The 22,380-nt window shown below is 45.1% G+C and overlaps 2 protein-coding genes and 1 long non-coding RNA gene across 3 annotated transcripts; 1 reads left to right on the top strand and 2 right to left on the bottom strand.

The window, feature by feature from the left end:
* Nucleotides 1-5,370: 5,370 nt before the first annotated feature.
* On the bottom strand, nucleotides 5,371-7,540 carry LOC115558882 (zinc-binding protein A33-like). The gene is made up of 2 exons (XM_030377413.1): nucleotides 7,381-7,540; nucleotides 5,371-6,958 (listed from the first exon to the last, which is right to left on the bottom strand). Exon 2 carries the CDS (start codon nucleotides 6,595-6,597, stop codon nucleotides 5,371-5,373), a length of 1,227 nt encoding a protein of 408 aa, XP_030233273.1. The 5' UTR covers nucleotides 6,598-6,958; nucleotides 7,381-7,540.
* Nucleotides 7,541-12,535: 4,995 nt separating this feature from the next.
* Nucleotides 12,536-15,432, top strand: LOC115559212 (uncharacterized). Its single transcript, XR_003979457.1, has 4 exons — nucleotides 12,536-12,554; nucleotides 13,510-13,654; nucleotides 14,326-14,401; nucleotides 15,280-15,432. It is a non-coding gene; the product is annotated as an uncharacterized LOC115559212 (long non-coding RNA).
* A 3,340-nt stretch (nucleotides 15,433-18,772) lies between these two features.
* On the bottom strand, nucleotides 18,773-20,044 carry LOC115559186 (zinc-binding protein A33-like). The gene has a single exon (XM_030377951.1). It carries the CDS (start codon nucleotides 20,012-20,014, stop codon nucleotides 18,788-18,790), a length of 1,227 nt encoding a protein of 408 aa, XP_030233811.1. The 5' UTR covers nucleotides 20,015-20,044; the 3' UTR covers nucleotides 18,773-18,787.
* Nucleotides 20,045-22,380: the final 2,336 nt, after the last annotated feature.

Raw genomic sequence — 22,380 nt, 5'->3', positions numbered from 1 at the left:
CCTGTGGGAGGACCTGCTGCCCTGCGACCAGCAGAGGGCGCTGTATCCTCGTCGGCCTGTGGGAGGACCTGCTGCCCTACGACCAGCAGAGGGCGCTGTATCCTCGTCGGCCTGTGGGAGGACCTGCTGCTGCCCTACGACCAGCAGAGGGCGCTGTATACTGCACGGCACCAGGACAGGCTGCTGACGGGGCGCTTCAGGTCGCCTGATAAGAAGGGAGAGTTCACGTCGGGTGTGGACAGTGTGCGGAGATGCACCATCTCCTGCACAGTGGCCAGTAGATGCCGTCTGCGCCAGGCTCTGCACCATCCACCATCCAGGGGAAGGGGTACCTCTCAAGGTGGAGTCTGATCCTGCCAGACTACCGCAGGCCCAGGCAGCTCATCCTGACCAACGGGGCCGTGATGTCCACCAGCAGCCTGCAGCTGGTTGAGGTGAACCAGACCACCTTCATCCAGTGGCCCAACAGCAGGGTGTCTCCGTGCTGGGCCAGGGTGTGGACCTGCCTGCCCCCACCCTGTGGCCACCGGGGTCTTAACTCACACACACTGACACACCGACGGCACCGCATGACGGTTGGTCGAGGTCGGACTTGAACCAGCGACCCCGTGGTCATGAGGCGCCGTCAGCCGCTAGCTGGGCGGTGCTCCTTCTGACGCTCACCGTCTGTCCGTCACAACTCTACCATGACGTCATCTCTCTGTGTTTGGCTGTGAGAAGGTTTGTCTTCGGGTTCATTATCTTTGATGGAAGTGTGACGTTCTGACGAGAGGGAAACGTGTGGATTCAACATTTAGAGAAAAAGTCAAAGTCAAAGTCAAAGTCAGCTTTATTGTCAACACTTCACATGTACAAGACATGTGAGGGAATCGAGAAAACGTTTCCCCCTATCCCGCGGTGAACATATAAAAAGTGCAAAGGCACAAACACAAATATACGAGACAACACTAAAAATAGACAAGATAGACAATGACATAAAATATAGGAGTTCTGAATGAATAAAATAAGTAAAAATATTTGTGCAAAGAGGCAGTCAATACTGGCAGCAAAAAGTCATGTAGTAGTGCATTTTTTAAATAGATAAATAAATAAATAATAGCAGCAATTTCAGTCTGTATGGTGTGTATTTAAACTAGTAATAGTAATAGTAATATTGCAAATACAGTTAGTCCACAGTGTAGCAAGGCAGAATGCAGGGGGGGGGGGGGGGGGGTATTTCAGCTTACTGACAGCCCTGTTGATGTGGCTGAGGGGAGAGAGGGGAGAGAATTTAGTTTCTTGACAGCCTGGTGGATGAAGCTGTTTTTGAGTCTGGTGGTGCGGGCATGCAGGCTCCGATACCTTCTTCCAGAGGGCAGGAGGGTGAACAGACTGTGAGCGGGATGGCTGGCCTCGCTCACAATCCTGGTCGCTTTGCGGGTGAGGCGAGTGCTGTATGTGTGTTGCATGGAGGGGAGTGGGGCACCGATGATCTTTGCAGCTGTGTTAACCACGCGCTGCAGGGCTTTCCTGCTGTATTCAGTGCAGCTCCCGCCCCACACGGTGATGCAGCTGAACAGGATGCTCTCAATGGTGCCTCGGTAGAATGTGCACATGATTGATGGGGGGGCTCGTGCTTGCTTCAATTTTCGGAGGAAGTAGAGGCGCTGATGGGCTTTCTTCGCCAGTGATGCAGTGTTGGTGGTCCAGGAGAGGTCGTCGCTGATGTACACCCCCAGGAATTTTGTGCCACTCACTCGCTCCACTGCCGCACCATCGATGGTCAGTGGTGGGTGCTCAGTGTGGCGTCTCCTGAAGTCAACAACAATCTCCTTAGTTTTGCTGACATTCAGCAGGAGGTTGTTGTTGCTGCACCACATGGTCAGAAGGTTGACCTCCTTCCTATAGCTGGTCTCATCGTTCTTAGTGATGAGACCCACCAGAGTGGTATCATCCGCAAACTTCACCATGTGATTGGTGCTGTAGGTTGGTGTGCAGTCATGAGTCAGCAGGGTGAAGAGCAGGGGCGAGAGCACACAGCCTTGGGGGGCCCCAGTGCTGAGTGTGATGCTGCTCGAGGTATAATTGCCGACCCGTACTGTCTGTGGCCTCTCGCTGAGGAAGTCCAGCACCCAGTTGCAAAGCGAGGTGCTGAGCCCCAGCTGGACCAGTTTACAGATAAGTTGTTGTGGGATGATGGTGTTGAATGCGGAACTAAAATCTAAAAACAGCATTCTGACGTATGAGTCTGTTGTGTCCAGGTGGGTGAGGGCAGGGTGGAGAGCAGAGCAGATCGCATCCTCGGTGGACCGTTTGGCTCGATAAGCAAACTGGTAGGGGTCTAGGGTGGCTGGGAGGGAGGACTTGATGTGTGACATAACTAGCCGTTCAAAACACTTCATCAAGATGGGGGTCAGTGCAACGGGTCGGTAGTCATTGAAGCAGGATGGAGCAGGTTTCTTTGGCACAGGTATGATGATAGTGGCCTTGAAATGTGACGGAACTACAGCTTGCCTCAAAGAAATGTTAAAGACGTCAGTGAAGACATTCTTTAACTCCTCAGCGCAGTCCTTCAACACCCGGCCTGGAATGTTGTCTGGGCCTGTTGCTTTTCGTGAATTGATAGTGGCGAATATCCTCTTCACACTGGCAGCGGACAGGCACAGAACCTGATCGTGGGGAAGGGGTGGAGTTTTCTTTGGGCTTGTGTTGTTAGTTGCTTCGAACCGTGCAAAGAAGCTGTTGAGGTTGTTGAGCAGAGAGATGTTGTCATCGCAGATCTGTGGCGCGGGCTTGTAGTCTGTGATGGTCCGAATGCCCTTCCACAGGTTCCGCGTGTCTCTGCTGTCTTTAAAGTGGCAGGTTAACTTTTTTGTATAGTCCTGTTTTGCTTTCCTGATGCCATGGGACAGGTTGGCTCTTGCTGTTCTCAGGCCAGTTTCCTCCCCAGCTTTGAAGGCGTTGTCTCTGGCCCTCAGCAGCCGATGGACATCCCCTGTCAGCCATGGCTTCTGGTTAGCCCGAGTGACGATGGTCTTTGTGTGGGTCACATCATCAATGCACTTACTGATGTAAGCGGTAACAGTGTCTGTGTATTCATTAATGTCAGTGTGGCTGTTGAATGTGGCTGCTTGTTTAAACATTGTCTGTTGTCGCAAAACAGTCCTGAAGAGCAGAGGTGGCCCCCTCTGGCCACACACGTACCTGTATCCGGACCGGCTTAGTGATTTTTACTCTCGGTCTGTATGCTGGGATTAGCATCACAGTGATGTGATCAGAGAGTCCGATGTGGGGGAGAGGGGAGGCCTTGTATGCTCCCTTGTGTGAAGTGAAAACTTGGTCCAAAGTGTTTCCTCCTCTTGTAGGGAAATTGACATGCTGGTAGAGTTTTGGAAGGACAGTTTTTGGATTTGCATGGTTAAAATCTCCAGCGAGAATGGTGAATCCATCTGGGTGTGCTGTCTGTTGTTCACTGATGGCTTGATATAATTCACAAAGTGCCGCGTACCTGTCACTGGTGTTGGAGGTTGGGGGGATGTATACCGCAACCAGCAGAATCGCAGTAAACTCCCTCGGTAGGTAATAAGGACGGCACTTAATTATCATAACCTCCGCCAGTGGTGAACAGTGTTTACATACCACTACAGCATCACGGCACCACGCATCACGGATGTAAACACAGACCCCGCCCCCTCGGGTCTTGCCTCCGTGTACGAGGGCTCTGTCAGCTCTATAGCATGTCAGCTGTTCCAGTTGTACAGCGGAGTCGGGGATGTTGTCATTGAGCCATGTTTCAGTGAAAACAAGCATACAGCAGTTACTCACTGTCCGATTAGTTGAGCAAAGCAGTCTAATATGATCCATTTTATTGTCCAAGGAGCGTATGTTTGCTAGGATGATGGATGGTATGGCTGGGCGAATTGGGCTAGCCGCTAGCCTAGCCCGGATACCTCCGCGCTTGCCCCTCTTCTGCTTCCTCGCACACCGCTTCCGAGGCTTCCTTTCCGGGGGAGGGGTAACAGTCGAGTCCGGTGTAGTCTCCGTCCGGCGGAGTATTCCGAGCTCTCTTAGTGCCACTGCAGTAATGTCCACAACTTTGTGGATCTTGCTCTTGCAGATGTCTAGCAGAGCCTGTCGACTGTATTTGTAATACTCCAAAATAGACATACGAGACGAACACGGAAAACTTTCGGACAAAAACGTATTTAACGAACAAAACACCGCATTGTTGGGACAGAGAGAGGTCGCTGCATCTATGTGCGCCGCCATCCCCATGGGAACAAAAAAGGTGTGGATATAAAATATTAATTCTGATTTAAAATAACTAACGATGTCTAACGATGTTTTGTCCAACTCACACAGCGCAGGTTTGAACGGGTCTACATATTGAACCAAATACTAATATATATATATATATATATATATATATATATGTATATATATGTGTATAGTATTTTGTTCAATATGTATAACCTCTAACAACTAAACTAACCATCTCTAGTACCTAAACTAATCATCTCTAGACTCTAGTACCTAGAGTCTATACATATATATATAATATATATTAGGCTAAAGTAATAACTTTTATGTGACTTTGCGGATGGTTGTGAAGTGTGTGAAGAAGGTTTCCTGTTGTACGCGTCAGGACGGCTTCTGGAGGAGTTATGAACGACATGAATCATAGAACAGGCCGACACATGTTTATTGTAAGAAATAACTTTTAGTTGGTTAACGGGAATTGAATCACAGTGATCTGAATAATCACTATTCATAATAATTAATAACATAATAATTAATTCTAAACCCTAAACCCTGGAATCAAACCCTAACACCTTTCAATACCCTGCGTGAATATTTATAAACCGATACGTCCCAAACAGTGAGGGTAGACTAATACACAGACAGGAATAAACAGCATTGACTAAAACCAAGAGTAATAGAATTACACAACCAACCGTTTGATGGATGATTATTATTTTCCCATGTGATTCTTGTGTAGGTGTTAACATAACAATATTGTGTTAACAATATCATTGATTTCTCTACGTGTGTGGTTCTATTACAGACCCTGGTTATCAACATTAAACGTACAATTCCATTTATACCATTTAACAAGAAAACACACACACCCCTCACTGTTAATAATCCACAGGCTGCACTGAGACCTTCACTGACCATCCTCTACCGTCTATGATACTATACTCATATATATACACAACTAGATATATTGATCCACATATATATATATATATGATACGATCCATATATATATATATATATATATATATATATATATATATATATATATATATATATATATATATATATGAGATACCATGTTTCTACAATCTACATACTAGAGACCCTAGCAGGCAAACAGAACTAACAAGGTTACATGACTTTACATGGCTTAGTGCGTGAGGAGTCACCATACACTCTAACATCTTTGGTCCGGGCTTCACCTGCTGCTCCAATACTAAACCAAGGGAAGATGTTTTCAGTGAAAGTGTCTTGATAGGTGTAGATGAGAGTCATGTCTTCAGGGTCGTGGAAGGACACCTCCCCTCCATCATAGTCCAGCTGGACTCTGATCCTCTCTGGAGTCCTCTTCAATGCCATGGTTTCACCAGTACCCTGATTGTACTTTCCACTGTCATTAGATAAACACCAGATTCCATTATCTGGTGCAGCAGTACACTCTCCTCTCCTCTCCACTGACTCTTTAGCAACACCTATTACCCAGTCAGGATGGTCTCCCACCTCCACCTCCCAGCAGTGTTCCCCTGAGCTGAAGCCCTCAGAACCCAGAACATCAGCGTACCTAGTGAACCTCTCTGGGTTGTTAGGAACCTTCTGGGTTACATCGCTACGTCTCACGCTGGTCAGATCATCAGACAGAGAGAGGCAGTCTGCTGCAGTGTTTAGGTCCAGAGTAACGGGGCTGAAGGTGGTCCTCTGCCCCATCTTCTCCCAGACTCTGTGGGCCAGGTTTCCCAGGTGTTTGGCCTCGTCCAGCAGCGCTCCAGGAAGCAGCTGGGGATCAGAACCGGAGAGCAGGGCTCTGGCGCTGGTCCGGGAGCGCGTGGAAGCGCTGAGGAACGACAGGCCGTCCTTCTGCAGGTCTGCTTCTACAGCCGAGGGACCCTCTGAGAGAGACCGGATTTGCTCCTGAAGGGTCTTCCTCTCCAGGAGGATCGTCTTCCTCTTCTGCTCCTCTTCCTCTCTCAGGGCCTCCACTCTGGCCTCCTCTTCCTCTCTCAAGAACTGGTGAAGCTGTTCAAACTCTGCTTTGATCCGCCTCTCGGTCTTCACCCACTGTCCCTTAAGGTGAGGAACCATGGCCTCATACGTCTCCTCCAGCTCCTGGTGTCTCCTCCTCCTGGCCTGTAGAGCCGTGAGGTCAGGTCTCAGCTGCTGCTTCAGCTCCTGGACTTGTTCTTCTAGAGGAACCACTGTGTGACCCTGGTGGTGAGGGAACTCACACACATGACACACAGCTCTTTGCTCGTCCTTACAGAACCACTTGATATCCTTTAAGTGCTCAGTGCAGACCACCTGGGCCTCATCAGAGGGGTCAGACCTCTGTCTTCCAGCGTAGGACTCAGTGAGCTCCTTCATGGAAAAGTCAACGCCTATATCCTTTGAGGTTTTCCTCTTACAGATGGGACAGTTCTTGTTCTTAGCTTGGGCCCAGAAGTCCTGGAGACAGCTGGAACAGAAGCTGTGGTGACAGCCCAGAGACACCGGGTCTGTGAAGATCTCAGTGCACACGCTGCAGGTCAGTAAACTCTTGAGCCGATTGATTTTTTCTATGCCATTTTAGTGGAGGTCTAAAGTCTCTATCCAAAGCAACCCTGCTGCTGTGAATGAATCGTGCAACACGGACCGGACAGGAAGACTCTCCGGAAGACTCTTCCTTAGTTCTGAACTCTTTGTTAATAAACTCCAGAGGTAGTCTGTTCTTACAGATTCAGGAGGTCTAGAAATGATAAACATTCATCAGCATAACCCGACAACAATAACTCATCAAACAATAAAGATGGGTTTGTATTAAATACATTGTATCCTCATTAACGCTAGAACAGACTTCATTGGCCTTTGCTTTAGAACCATCTCTAACGAATCTAACTATCCAACATCGGCAACTTAATGTAATTTTTTTTAATATACCCAAGAATACTAAAGTAATCTTGTAAAATGCGTTCTGTGTTCATATATCCCTGAATATTATAGTTAGTACACTGTAAAAACGAAAACTTAAAATTGTTGGTCTCATTATGATTTCTGATGTAATGTGTATACACAGTCATCTTCTCTATCTTTATCTAACCTGAATTTAGATTAGCTTGCCCGGAATATGAGGGTTAGGGTCAATCATACCAACGACATAACTTTACTCACTTTGGTTCATGTGTGGATCATCGTCCTCCGACGGAGTGGAGGTCAAGTGACTGAAACAGTTCTCCTTACTGCAAAAGATCCCTCTGGTCCTTTGAACACTCACCTCAAGTCATTCCTCTTCAACCTAAGGCTTCTCATCCTGAAGAAGTACAACTCCACGTATCGTTTGAATGACTGTTGAACTCCGATCACAGGTTCATAATTAAAAGATATGAATACTGTCTGATTACAGGTTAATCATTAACAGATCTGAACAGTGTCCCCCAAGTGGACCTGAAAGAGTTCTGAACGACTTGTTGTGCCGCGACACTCAAGTTAGGAGGACGCTCTGAGACATTAGGACTTATTTCAAAGTTAGAACGGAAAATAAGAAATAATGTTGACTTCAGGAATACTAAATATTAAAATGGATCCCAATCATTATAACATCCATTAAAACATCCACCATTGATTCAACAGCAGTCCTTTACCGTTTTTAATTTGGTCAGCTCTACACGTTGCCTTTATAGCCCAGACTACATTGATTGATATTAAAACATTATATTTTCAAACAGAATTCAAAAATCAAACCCATAACACTAAATTTGATGTGAATAAATGTCTTGAGGTTGGGGGAGAGGCCAGAGAGCTGTTCATTAAGAGCCCTTTATGATCTTTTATTGTCTTACTGATCTCTGAAGCACAAAGTTCACGTCATTGCACTGGTCATGTGATGTGTGTGACTCTCTCCTGTCCTATTGTCTGGTTAGGGAGAGGAAGTCTGAAGTCCAGCAGCAAACGGCTGCTGAGTTTCATTCTCTGGTCACCCTATGAGTTCTCTGACCCAAAGTAATGAGTTCTGTTAATCTGTTTCTTTGTGTATTAAAGGATCCTCATGAGCTGAGAACACTGGTCAGCTGAGGGTCCTAGCTAGGGTCCTAGCTGGGCCCCTAGCTAGGGGCCCAGCTGGGTGTCCTAGTCAGGGACCCTAACCCAAAGTGTCCCTAGCCCTAACCCTAGCCTTGAAAGATCCTCATTATGACTCATGGTGCATGGATGATGTATAACAAGTTTCCTACTTTCCTAGTTGAAACGGCAGCTTGTTGAGTATGTTGCTCTTCAAAAGGCTTGTTATAGCGCCACCTGTTGTTAATTCTGGCCCATCCTTTGCATCTCTAACTAATTTTATGAGTTCTACAAGCCTGCTATTTTATACAACTTTTGACCATGTCGTTTTCGAGATATGTCAGGAAAATAATAATAGTAATACGAGGGTCCTGTGTTTATGTAGGACCCCTAACTAGGAAATCATTTATTGGCCCCAACTTTCACTACTGAAGATGCAGGTATTATCTTGACAACGACTTCTATCTACCCTGTAAACATTGAAGATCGGCTCACAACGCACAGGGGCGCCACCTGCAGGCCAGGGGGGGAACCCTATTTTCTCCAAATCTTACTAGTTGGCAGTTCCCGATTTATTCATTTGTTGGAAAATTTGGGAACAATTTCATCGACCGATCATTTTCCAAAACGCGGAGGATGGAAAGTTACTTGCGTACTTACTTACTTGCCATAACACCCGACGCGCCAGCAGAGGGCACTGTGGTACCACAATAAGTGTTCTGGTAAACCAATAACAGCCGATGTACTAACATTTCATAGTCTACTGAATCTAGCCCTAACCCTGAGTTCAATCCGACCTTGACCTAACCCTTACCTTACCCTTTTGATATCAGAAGACCACACGTAGGAAGACGTGGTTACCAGTTAATATTGCCCTCCACATTTAATATCCTTTATTACGCAAGCGGAGGCATTAAGCAAATGTGAATGAGGCAACAGAGGAAGAGGCATGTATCGAAGGCTCCACCATCTGTGGATCTCATTTAAACTGAACTCTGTGCTAACATCAAGGTTTCATTCTTTATCAACAGGTCGGTATTCTCAATGTGATGCTTAGACCAGACAAAGGACAGCGTGTTGATTTGGGTTGCATTGGGGATGTCTGGGAGCCTTGCTGAAGGTGAGTTGGAGATGGAGAGCGGAGAGAGAGGCGAACAATTCACTTCTCCCCAGAATGAACCAACAGCCTTTAAGGGCCTCGGGAAGTTCCAGCCCACAAGACTCGGAGTAAGAGATCACGCACGTGCACACACACACACACACACACACACACACACACACACACACACACACACACACACACACACACACACACACACACAGATAACCGATATGCACGCTGGATGCTTCCATGCACAGATATCCCCGTGAGTGAGACACATTTACCAACACTGAGCCAGCAGACGTCCTCGGGGCTGGAGGTACTGCTCTGCTGCTGGAGGAGAGGCCACCCAGTCTGTCGCTCTATAGATCTATAGATCTATAGATCTAGACCTATAGATACAGCACTAGATCTATAGAGCTAGCACTAGATCGATAGAGCTAGCACCATGTCAAAATGACAATGCATTATATGTTTGACGTTGTATTTATAATGTTCAGCATGCATACGTGTGTATTTGGTGATATAAACAAATATTCAGCTAAATGTGAAATAAACGCATTTGGCATGGTCAAGCGACAGTGCAGGACTGTTCGTCGCTTGTCGTTTTAGAAATCCGATAGTTTGTGTACTCTCAGTTTCCTCTCCCTGTAGTGAGCGTCAGAGCAGGTCTCTCCAACAATGTGAATCTGAACCGCAGTACCCGTTCTAAACACTTGGTGTCAATGTTATGGTTCCTTTAATGCTGATGTCGGAATATATGTATAATTTATTTAATGTAACATAATATAATTGTGTAATTTAGAAAACAGGCAATAATGCTGTGTTTGTTTATGGTCAGAGGTGGGAAGTGGGAAACGTGTCATTGCTTAAGTACAGTTTTCAGGCATCTGTACTTTACTTGCTACGTTTTTTCCAGTCCTTACAACTGGCTATATACTTTAGTATTAATGTATTTCAGAATAATCGATCATTATTTTATTTAGCATCATTGCGTGCCTCCCAACATCAAGATGAATGCATGATCTAACGATCCCTCCATGATCTCTGTGTCATCCAGTGTCAAAATCACACAGGTTTTATTTAGAGAATAAAACGTTAGAGAGTGTGAGAATATTTCCGACGTGATCAATTCTAGTTGATGTATTTTATTTTGGTTTGGGTTCCTAAGATTTCCTCCATGAAAACATAGATGGTTTAACTTGGTACATTTCCCGCCTCACAAAGTGAACACAGACTGCATCTGAAACTGCAAACACCGACAGAGTAACTGACCTGGATACGTCAGTCATCTTTCAAAAGACTGGGGACAGTCGAACGGTGCCACGTTGGGTGTGTGCCCCCTTAACGTACCTGCGGCGCGGTCTGACCGGTCTATCGGTACCGATGCAGCCGCGTCCTCGACCATCCCTTCAGCGAGGGAGCGCAGCACAATGAGAAACATAAAGGGTGCGTCTGGGGGAGGCTACCTCCGAGGCTCTCCGGTCCGCCTGGGCTCCCTCACACATACAGCTGTGTGTGCGTGCCACTAACGAGGGGATAAGGAGGTCATCTCCCGGTAAACAGACGGCCCTCCTGTGGAGCCCCGTCTTACAATGACCACGCTTCAGGACGCACCACGCTCCCGGGCCGCCGTGTGGCTGCCACAGGGTCAGGGAGGGCTCGGGCTAGCGTGAGAAAGGCCCGTGGTGTTTTATTTTCTTTATTTTATGGAACCATACGGTAGTGGCCGCTGCCCGGCCACTGGCCCCCCGTCTAGCCACACGCCGGCGGGTTGGACGGCAGGTGGCCGTTTAAACATGGCTGTGGGAAACAAGAAGTCTGTTCTGAAGAGGATCAATCGAATGTTTACCTGGTTCCTCCACTGATGCAAAGCAATTCACTTAATCTTCAAGAACATTTTGTATGTAGCGTGAGCGCCAAAGCTAGTGTGCTCTTGGCTATATTAAGAATAACTTTCTGTGCTTTGCTTCTGAGCCAGAGCCACTGAAAAACACGGAAACAAAAGAAGCACCTGTCCCATCATCAGCTTGTTCCCACACACCGTCACACACTGGTCTGCCCGGGGCCGACTGCGGTCAACACATCAGCAAAGTGCTGGACATAGGTTGGGCGTCCGAAGTAAAGCCAGCCAATAGAAGGGAGGACAAGGCTTTGATAAGAAGAACAAGGAGATTGAGAAAGCCATTGGCAATTGATTCCATTTATTTTACAATGACAAAACATAGTTGGACGTGCTTCAAGAGGTCGGCTTCAACCGGGTCAAGGTTAAGATTGTTTTAAGTTTCAATGCAGCGTCGAAGTTGAACGTCAATTTCAGCCACATTAAAAATCCCTGTGTAGAATTTGTATCCATGTTTTCATGCTGTTTTCGTCCTCCGTTATGACATCAGTTGCCTAACATTAGCTGCCAATTTTGCAATTCTCCCCAAAGGACCCAGGGCAGGGAGTTTGGAGAACGCCTGGGACGTCTGCCAGCCTCCCAAAATGGGTCCGGAAGTGAAGGATTCTAAGACTTTGGGGTGTCACTCCATGTAAACGTGGTAAAGATGTGTTTGTAACAATTGTCAATCACTCCACTCCACCTTGGAGTGCCCGGGCTCCTCCAGACCAGGACGCTGGGTGGTGCTGTGGAAAGATGGTTTATTGTAAAAGTTTGAAGACAACGGTACATGACCTGTTGCTCCATGTGGCCATTCAGGCGATGTCCCTCTGTGTGCGGTGATGGTTGGTTAACCTGTGCAGACTGATAGCTCAATGTGCGACAGGTGTGCGGCCCCGGAGTACAATCAGTGTGACTCTGGCCAGGTGAGGGCGCTTACACCCGCCCTCAGCTATTGTTGGTATTATGTGATCGTCAACAGAGTAATCTATGCCCTTTGGTCAGCGTTACTAAATAAGGCCGTCATTCTGAGAAAACAGGAGCCGAATCCTTTTCTCTGCCAACCGCTTTGTGAATGTTCCACCCGGCCCCAACGGTCAGAGGCCTTCATGTCCCATCAAGTCGCCGTAGTCCTGGATGTGTAACTGTAACTTTGAAACGCCAACTCGGCCGTATTAACTGGGTTCATTATTTAATTTGTAAGCGTCTGTAACGGTTTAAAATCAACACTAGACTGGCCACTGTAAAGAACACAACTTTTACTTTACTATTTCAATTCCACAACTGGACTCACAGGGCTTCTGAGTGAGTACTTTAGGCTGCAAATAGTGGCATACAAATATCTCCATCAGGCTTTTGTTTGTGATGTATAAACATGATATTTAACTAAATGCCTATATAAGGGAAATGTCTTTGTGGAATACAAAGTATCAGCCTTTATAACAGCAACTTTACAAGGACATTTATTTTTCTGATTAAAAAAGCATTAATATATTGCTTCGTAAAACCTTTACTATAACTATGCTCCATAACCTTTGAATAAGACTTAACTTAACATATCACAAATCTTAACATAAATAAAAGCTAAGGTAGCTCAGGTAGGTCACTCCAAGGACATTATACACCTAGATGAAGGTTAAGTCTGGATAAGTGATAATGTTTTATCTTTGTTGTAATTTTAAGTAGGTCACAGATTTTAACTGGGCAGGTAAATTAGGATAGAATCCATTAATTACATGATTGGTTTGGAGTCCAGTGAGGACAACGAGGTGATATACATTAATACACAATCAAACGTATTTATTTTCTGTTGTGTATTGGTCTGTTTAGTTATTTAATAAAATAGATGTATGCCATGTGGCGAAAGTTACTAAGAAATGGTTACAGTGTCAACGTGATGGTCACATCTCAGTGTAGCTAATTACTTAATTTGAACAGTATGTTAAACAGCCAACCGTTGTATCCTAAACGTTTGTATGCTATAATAAAGGAGTCCGGCTCAAAGCGCACTCCTAATGAGAGGGTTTGGTTGACAATGGCGTAGAAAACACAATACTATTGTTAAACAATATAAATTCCACTCATATAAAACCATTATGCGAAATTCAAGCTCTTGTGTTCCTTAACTTATGTTTCAAACAAGTTGCAAGAGTAAAACTCAAAGAATAGGGTTGAGCGAAGGGGGAACGTGAGGGGATAGCCTGGTGTTGGGGAACAGTGAAAGGGGCTGATTGTATCCGTCTCTTTCTCCCCGGGACAGCCTCGCTTGTAAAGAAAATGGAAAAAGATTTAGGGAGAGAGCGCGCAGGGTGCTAGGGGAAGCAGCTCGCTGTGCAGCTGCTCTGGATGCCTTTGGATTACATCAGAGTGGCTGAGAAAACAAGAGGCAGCGAGAGGGAGAGAGGGTGAGGAGGAGACACACTTCACACATCACACATGTTTCCACTGCTTGCTTTCTTTCCTAAGTACACACACACACACACACTTTGACTCGCACACACACACACACACACACACACACACACACACACACACACTTGGACTCGCACACACACACACACACACACACACACACACACACACACACACACACACACACACACACACACACACACACACACACACACACACACACACACACACACAATAAGTATTAATCACACAATCATGCAGTCACCACAGCTATGCCCTGCTGCAGAAGGCTACAGTTGGCTACGGTGAATTCATCTGTAAACAGTGCCCACACTGCATTGGTTGATTAAACCTCGGATTATAATGTTCCTTTAATTTTTTCAATCAAGGATGTTTACCATACATCACGGGGTGTGTCTGAAACTATGAATCCTGAAAAATAAATGTTTATTATTTATTTTACAACGGAAGGATTATCAATAATCTAATAATCTTTCGAAAAAATATATGAATTACGCAATTGTTTTTATGTAACGTATGTTAGACTAGACTCATCTAGACTCATATTGTGTCTCTGAAGGTGAAGTGCTATGACCCCCTAATGTTCCCATTTGAACCTGATGTAAATGTACTCTGTTTAATTTGCTGCCCTGGTTTCCTGCAGAGCTCGGGTAAACCCGTCGCAGTGACACTTCCAGGGTGGCCTTCACCAAGTCAGTCACTACAGAAGAACACTGCTGGTAACGAGCTCTTCACAATGATACTATTGTTATTATCGAGAAAAAAATGTGTTAACTTAAGCTAATTATACAGGCTCAAACACTTTGAGATCGTAACAAAACGTTTCACGTCAATTTACAGTACATTCCCGCTTTCATTTCTCCAATATGTCATAATTATAATTATTGTCATAATAATCCCATGTGTAAATGATGAATGAATCGCATGAATGTTTTAGCCTATACCTTATCTTATATACCTTACCTCATATACATTTACATTTAGGGCATTTAGCAGATGCTTGTCAGAAGAAAGAGAAACAACAACATATCGCTGTCGGTACAGTAAGGATGTTGATAGAACCAAGGGCCAAGCACTAACCATAACTAGGTTAACCCGTTCCACGTATACAACAGAGATAGCTAGGGTAAGATGCTACACATCCGAGTACCACTTTAAAGTGGCAGGATGTACAACATACACCTCACCTTATTGGCCTTACCTTATATCCCTTTGAGCCCCATTCTGGGTCTTGTAAAGGCATTGTTGTTGCCCCAACTCTGAGCACCTTTAAAACAAGACTGAAGACTTTTATGTTTGCAATAGCCTTCTGCTAAAATCTTAAATACATTATTTTTAACTTTGCCTCTATTTTCTATTTTAATACTACCTTTATTTTACTAAAATGCCTTTTTAACTTTTTACTTACTAAAAAGCCTTTTTAACTTTCAATTTAATTTTCTCTTAAATACTTATCTATTATTTTATTTTATTGTATGACAATGTTTATATGTAAAGCACTTTGAGTCTGCCTTGTGTATGAAAAGTGCTATATAAATAAAGTTGCCTTGCCTTGTGTTGTCGTTCCAGACCATGTTCTCTGATGGTGTCGTTTCAGACCATGTTCTCAGGGGCTCTGATGGTGTTGCTGGTGGTCCTCATCATGTGCAGGAGGGTCATATGGCACGGGATCTGCCTGCTGATTGGTCGGATGTTGTTTAACGAGCCTGTGAGGGATAAACAAAGAACTAATAAAGTTTTGTGAGACCAACGCACTGAGTCAATCATTTTATCCGATTTTCAATGACGAGTCTTCAGCTCATGGAGCTCAGGGTGAGACCACAGATGGATCAGCCTTGTGTGAGGAGAAATGTGTTATTTAATCTCAGGGGAGACCTGATGACCACCACACATTGAACACTGACCCCTGTCCAGTTGTCTAAAGATGGATCTGGTCACCAATTAAAGTCACTATCTTTGATATTGCAGATATATTGTAACCTTCTTGTGAATGATTGTTGACAATAAGGCACACCGTGTTTACACTATTTTCTATTACATACATTACATATATTTACAATTGTTGCATCTGTTTGGTTTGTTGATCTCCTCTTATCCTTGCCTTGAATCCTATCAGAAGTTTATTTTAAAATTTTATAAAAAAATTGCATTACCTCCACTTGAATATTTATCACCGTAGTTCATGAGTCAATTGGCACAATATTGAATAGCTAAAAGTTGTTGTAGGATCTTTGATCATATTATATATGAGCCCTTTTCATCACATGAATGTAAAGATTAAATATATTTACAAAAGTTCATGAGATTTAAAATGAACTAGGAAATCATTTATGACCCTGACTTTCACTACTGAGGATGCAGATATTATCTGAACGACCACTTCTGTCTACCCTGTAATCATTCATGATCGGCCCACAACGCACAGGGGCGCCACCTGCAGGCCAGGGGGGGAACCCTGTTTACTCCAAATGCGACTAGTTGGAAGTTCCCGAATTATTGATTTTTGAGGAAATTTGGGGGAAATTAATCGACCCATACGGTCCATCATCCTCTAAATCGCGGAGGATGGATAGTGACTTGCGTACTTGCTTACTTGCCATGCATCCGACGCGCCAGCAGAGGGCGGTGTGGTACCACAATAAGTGTTGTGGTAATGCGGTAAACCACAAGCAGTCGATGGCCCTACATTTCATAGTCCACTGACCCTAACCCTAACCCCATCCATGACCTAACCCTAACCTCTGAGTCGAATCAGAGGCGGAAAAGGCAGTACTTGCCCCTACCATCCATCCTACGAAAAAAAGATGAGCTGCCCGCACATTGGTGACTTCCTGCTCCCGGCCACTAGTCTGCCTCGAAGCTCATTGATTGGACACAGAGGTGGCGCGTGTATACATTAGGTATCCTATGTAATACCTTGACTGTAGCTCTTGAGTCAGTTAGCACAATATTGAACAGCTTAAAACAGTCATCTCTTTGATCATAAGCCCTTTTCATTACATGAATTTAAAGATTTAATATATTACAATAGTTCATGTTTTCTTTGTTAAGTTGTTAATAAATATATATGGCATGAATCCAAAACGGAAGGGTCGACTGCATCCATGAGGGGTCCTACAGTATGAGGAGGAGGGTGGCCTATATACATGATAGTAAACGTTATTTAATGTAATGACACGTCTCACAGAATGGCTGGTTGAGGTTGGACTTGAACAGGCGACCCCACGGTCATGAGGCCAACCGACTACTACCACTACGCTACACATATCCCCAAAAGGTCTTATATTAGGTGTTACAGATGGTCAGTTTAGGACGGTACACTTAGAGATGGTTAGACGTCATCTGTCTGTGTTCGGCTGAGAGGAGGTTTGTCTTCAGGTTCATTATCTTTGATGGAAGTGTGACGTTCTGATGGGAGGGAAACGTGTAGATCCAACATTTAGAGAAAAAGGTGATATTAAAATAGATAATAATATCACCTTTTTCATAGATATTATTTCATAGATATTAAAATTAAAATAACTAATGATGTTCCGTCTAAGTCACAGAGCACGGGTCTACATATTGAGCAAAATACTATATATATATATTAGCCTAAAGTAATAACTTTTAAGTGACTTTGCAGTTTGCACTTAAGAATCAGACGGTGGCGCGGCTCGTGGTGACGTCACCCTGTGGTAGTACGGGTCGCCCACCAGGGGGCAACACAACACAATATGGTGGATGTTTTTTGTTAGTATTGATTAAGTTTAGCATAATAACAAAATAATATTGGATCATGAGCTTCATGTGTTTGATGCATATTATTATTCTGTGTGGTCCAAGGAGGGCCAGTTACTAGCACCATGAAACGGTAAGGGAGGAGAGAAACTAGTCGGTCGCTATGGAGACCGATGACTTCATCAGCAGATGAAGACGATGGTTGTGAGTCCAGTCTAAAGAAGGTTTCCTGTTGTACGCGTCAGGGCGGCTTCTTCCCGAGGAGTTATGAAAGACATGAATCATAGAACAGGCCGACACATGTTAAGTGTAAGAAATAACTTTTAATTGGTTAACGGAAACACAGTGATCTGAATAATCACTATTCATAATAATTAATAACATAATAATTAATTCATTATTATGTTCTATCTAATTGATTAACTCTTTAACTCTAAACCCTAGACCCTGGAATCAAACCCAAACACCTTTCTATACCCTGCTTGAATATGTACCATAAACAGATACGTCCCAAACAGTGAGGGTAGACTAATACACTGACAGGAATGAACAGAATTGACTAAAACCAAGAGTAATAGAATTACTTACATAACCAACCGTTTGATGGATGATCATTATTTTCCCATGTGATTCTTGTGTAGCTGTATCAACATTTGACGTACAGAATCCATTCATACCAGTTAACGAGGAAACACACACACCCCTCACTGTTAATGATCCACAGGCTGCACTGAGACCTTCACTGACCATCCTCTACCGTCTATGATACTATACCTATATATATATTTATACACCTATATACATATATATACATATATATACATATATATATATATATATATATATATATATATATATATATATATATATATATATATATATATATATATATATATATATACACATATACATACATACATACATACATACATACATACATACATACATGTATGTATATATATATAAATATACACATATATATACCATACTAATATATATACCAATATATATATATATAAACATATATATATATATGATACTATGCTTATATGTATACTTTTTATTATTTTTATTGTAATATACCTGTTGATCTGTTTCGTTGTTCTACTCTTTGATTATTACCCGGAAGCTTCCAGGAGCTAAGCGGTGCAGCTAAGGACGAGCCACGTTTTATTTGAAGTTATCATATTTAACATTTCTTCAAGCAAGAATGTAGTTTACCTTATTGGTTTACAAGCATATATATAAAAAATAATAAAAGTCACACACACACACACACACACACACACACACACACACACACACACACACACACACACACACACACACACACACACACACACACACACACACACACACACACACACACACAGGAAGCAGGTCATCTAGAGCTGAGTGCCAGAGGAGACACCACACACTCTAACATCTTTGGTCCGGGCTTCACCTGCTGCTCCAAGACTAAAGTAAGGGAAGATGTTGTCAGTGAAAGTGTGTTGATGGGTGTAGATGAGAGTCATGTCTTCAGGGTCGTAGAAGGACACCTCCCCTCCATCATAGTCCAGCTGGACTCTGATCCTCTCTGGAGTCCTCTTCAATGTCAGGGTTTTACCAGTACACCGAGTGTACTTTCCACTGCGGTGGAGTAAACACCAGATTCCATTAGCTGCTGTAGCAGTACGCTCTCCTCTCCTCTCCACTGACTCTTTAGCAACACCTATTGTCCAGCTAGGAAGGTCTCCCACCTCCACCTCCCAGCAGTGTTCCCCTGAGCTGAAGCCCTCAGAACCCAGAACCTCACGGTACATAGTGAACCTCTCTGGGTTGTTAGGAACCTTCTGGATTACATCGCTAACTCTCACGCTGGTCAGATCATCAGACAGAGAGAGTGAGCGTGATGCAGTGTTTGGGTCCAGAGTAACGGGGCTGAAGGTGGTCCTCTGCCCCATCTTCTCCCAGACTCTGTGGGCCAGGTTTCCCAGGTGTTTGGCCTCGTCCAGCAGCGCTCCAGGAAGCAGCTGGGGATCAGAACCGGAGAGCAGGGCTCTGGCGCAGGTCCGGGAGCGCTGGAGAGGAAGGGTCTTCCTCTCCAGGAGGATCCTCTTCCTCTTCTGCTCCTCTTCCTCTCTCAGGACCGCCACTCTGGCCTCCTCTTCCTCTCTCAGGAACCAGTGAAGCTGTTCAAACTCTGCTCTGATCCGCCTCTCGGTCTTCACCCGCTGTACCTTGAGGTGAGGAACCATGGCCTCATACGTCTCCTCCAGCTCCTGGTGTCTGCTCCTCCTGGCCTGTAGAGCCGTGAGGTCAGGTCTCAGCTGCTGCTTCAGCTTGTGGTGTCTCCCCCTTTTGTCCACCTGGGCCTCATCAGAGGGGCCAGACCTCTGGCTTCCAGAGTAGGAGTCAGCGAGCTCTTTGATGGAAAAGTTAACGACTGCATCATTTGAGGATTTCCTCTTACAGATGGGACAGTTCTTGTTCTCAGCTTGGGCCCAGAAGTCCTGGAGACATCTGTAACAGAAGCTGTGGTGACAGCCTAGAGACACCGGGTCCCTGAAGATCTCAGTGCACACGCTGCAAGTCAGGAAATTCTTGAGCTGAGGGATTTTCTCTGCCATTTTAGTGGAGGTCTAAAGTCTCTATCCAAAGCAACCCTGCTGCTTTGAATGAATCGTGCAACACGGACAACCAGTCGGACAGGAAGTCTCTCCGGATGCGTTCCTTAGTTCTGAACTCTTTGTTAATAATCATTCTAGTGAGGCGGAGGCGGAGTTGCATCTCCTGTGCCCGGTTCGGGCATTGGCTATGTACGTGAATCGCTCGGCCGCGTTCCGCTCCACACAACAGTTGTTTGTGTGTTATAGCGACGCTAGCAGGGACCCCGCTTTCTCTAAGCAGCGTTTTTCTCGCTGGGTATGTGAGGGTGTTTGCCTAGCCTACTCTCGGCAGGGCTTGGCGCCAACGTTGGGCGTTAAAGCTCACTCCACACGGAGCGTGGCCGCTTCAACGGCTCTACTCAAGGGCTTTTCGGTGGAAGACATCTGCGCGCCTGCGTCATGGTCTTCCCCCGGCCCCTTTGTCAGTTTTTACATGTTAGACATGTCCAGGGGCTCACTCGGCAACTCTGTGCTGGAGTCCGGGACCCCTTTTACGGCTTAAGAATATAGACATGTTCTTTAAAGCGGCGTGGTTGGATTTCCTCTCGCCGGCTGGCGAGTTGGACTTCATTACCAGTCTTACTCTTCCACCTTTTTTCAAATGAAAAACAGGCTAGGGGGTTTTCTATTGGCTCGCCAATTGTCTGGTGGTTTTGTTTACCAGTGTGGCACTCCCGCCGTTTTCTTCAAATAAGAAACGGCCGGGAGAGTCCCATTATAGAGTGGCGAAGTCACGCCCCTTCCGGTAGAGCTCATGGGACCTATGAGAAAAATTGAAAAATATGAATGGGTGTCAATGGAGAGAAAATAATTATTTTCTGGTCCCGGTCTTTATATGCCCTGGATTACACATATGTTGTTTTTGGATTTAAATTATAATTTTTCATGCAAAGAGTTCAACCGTTTATTGTGCAATTGTTCAGTTAAAGGCTGTAGATAAAACACAATGAGATAGACTACACGGCTCGTATGTGACGTCACGCTCCCTGCGACTTGCGTGGAGAAGACCGGCAATCTTCCCATCGGCATAACTGAAACTCTGCACGTGCCCCGACTTATAATGGTTTTCACCTCTTTCGATGCTTTTATCCTCCCCTTGGAAAAAGCGGTGAAGTGGGGCAGAGAGATCACCATCTCTGTGCCGAGTTCCAAGTGCGGGTGTTGTGACGTATATCATATGCGTCGAGAGCAGCGAAGAGCTGTAGTTCACAAAGCGGCCTCACATAAAACCTAAAATTATCAATCTTCTTCACGAAAATTTTTAGTTTTCTTTGCATGAAAAATTATCATTCAAATCCACAAACAACCTATGTGTAATCCAGGGCATATAAAGACTGGGACCAGAAAATAATTATTTTCTCTCCATTGACACCCATTCATATTTTTCGATCTCATAGGTCCCATGAGCTCTACCGGAAGGGGCGTGACTTCGCCACTCTATTGGAGAGCCGGATTCCGTAGCTCCGCCCCCGGTGGTAGCGGACCTAATGGAAACCGTGTTGCTCTGGTTTTTCTTTTCCTTTTCATGGGTTCCATGAAGCACGGATTAGAGCCGGAGTCCCCCCCGCCTCATTCTAGTGAGTCGGAGGCGCATCTCCTGTGCCCGGTTCGGGCATTGGCTATGTACGTGAATCGCTCGGCCGCGTTCCGCTCCACACAACAGTTGTTTGTGTGTTATAGCGACGCTAGCAGGGACCCCGCTTTCTCTAAGCAGCGGTTTTCTCGCTGGGTATGTGAGGGTGTTTGCCTAGCCTACTCTCGGCAGGGCTTGGCGCCACCGTTGGGCGTTAAAGCTCACTCCACACGGAGCGTGGCCGCTTCAACGGCTCTACTCAAGGGCGTTTCGGTGGAAGACATCTGCGCGCCTGCATCATGGTCTTCCCCCGGCCCCTTTGTCCGTTTTTACATGTTAAGGCCTATTTAGGGTCGTTTTTAGACGCAGAGACGTAAGCACGTAATTTGCACAAGGGACTTGTTTTAGACAAGTTTTGATTTACGGTTCCCGTAAGGTTCGTTAAGGATTGCGCGTGTTGCAAGGGGATTCTCCGCCAGAACAGTAGGGGGAGCAACGAACGAATCTGTGGGCGTGGAAGTGGAAATCGCTGGCTTGTTTATATTTATAATCATAGCCTCGGAAACGTATTCTCAGCAGGGGGTGCTGGAAAAAAAACTCAGCCTGGACTAGACTCGCAACTCGCTACATTGATAAAAAAGATATATAGCAGCGCAGCTCAATTACACCAGTGCATGCGCGCACAGTCGAAAATCGATCGTTGTGTTCACACCATGGTTCACATCCAGCTGCTCACAGAACAAGTTTAGCGCGC

Source organism: Gadus morhua, chromosome 14 (assembly GCF_902167405.1).
Source record: "Gadus morhua chromosome 14, gadMor3.0, whole genome shotgun sequence".
In the NCBI taxonomy this organism is placed as follows: Eukaryota; Metazoa; Chordata; class Actinopteri; order Gadiformes; family Gadidae; genus Gadus; species Gadus morhua.
This window is presented reverse-complemented; position numbering and strand designations above follow the sequence as displayed.

Coding starts and splice junctions, on each gene's coding strand:
- LOC115558882 (XM_030377413.1), bottom strand. CDS start 6,597: ATGAAGGAGCTCACTGAGTCCTACGCTGGAAGACAGAGGTCTGACCCC.
- LOC115559186 (XM_030377951.1), bottom strand. CDS start 20,014: ATGGCAGAGAAAATCCCTCAGCTCAAGAATTTCCTGACTTGCAGCGTG.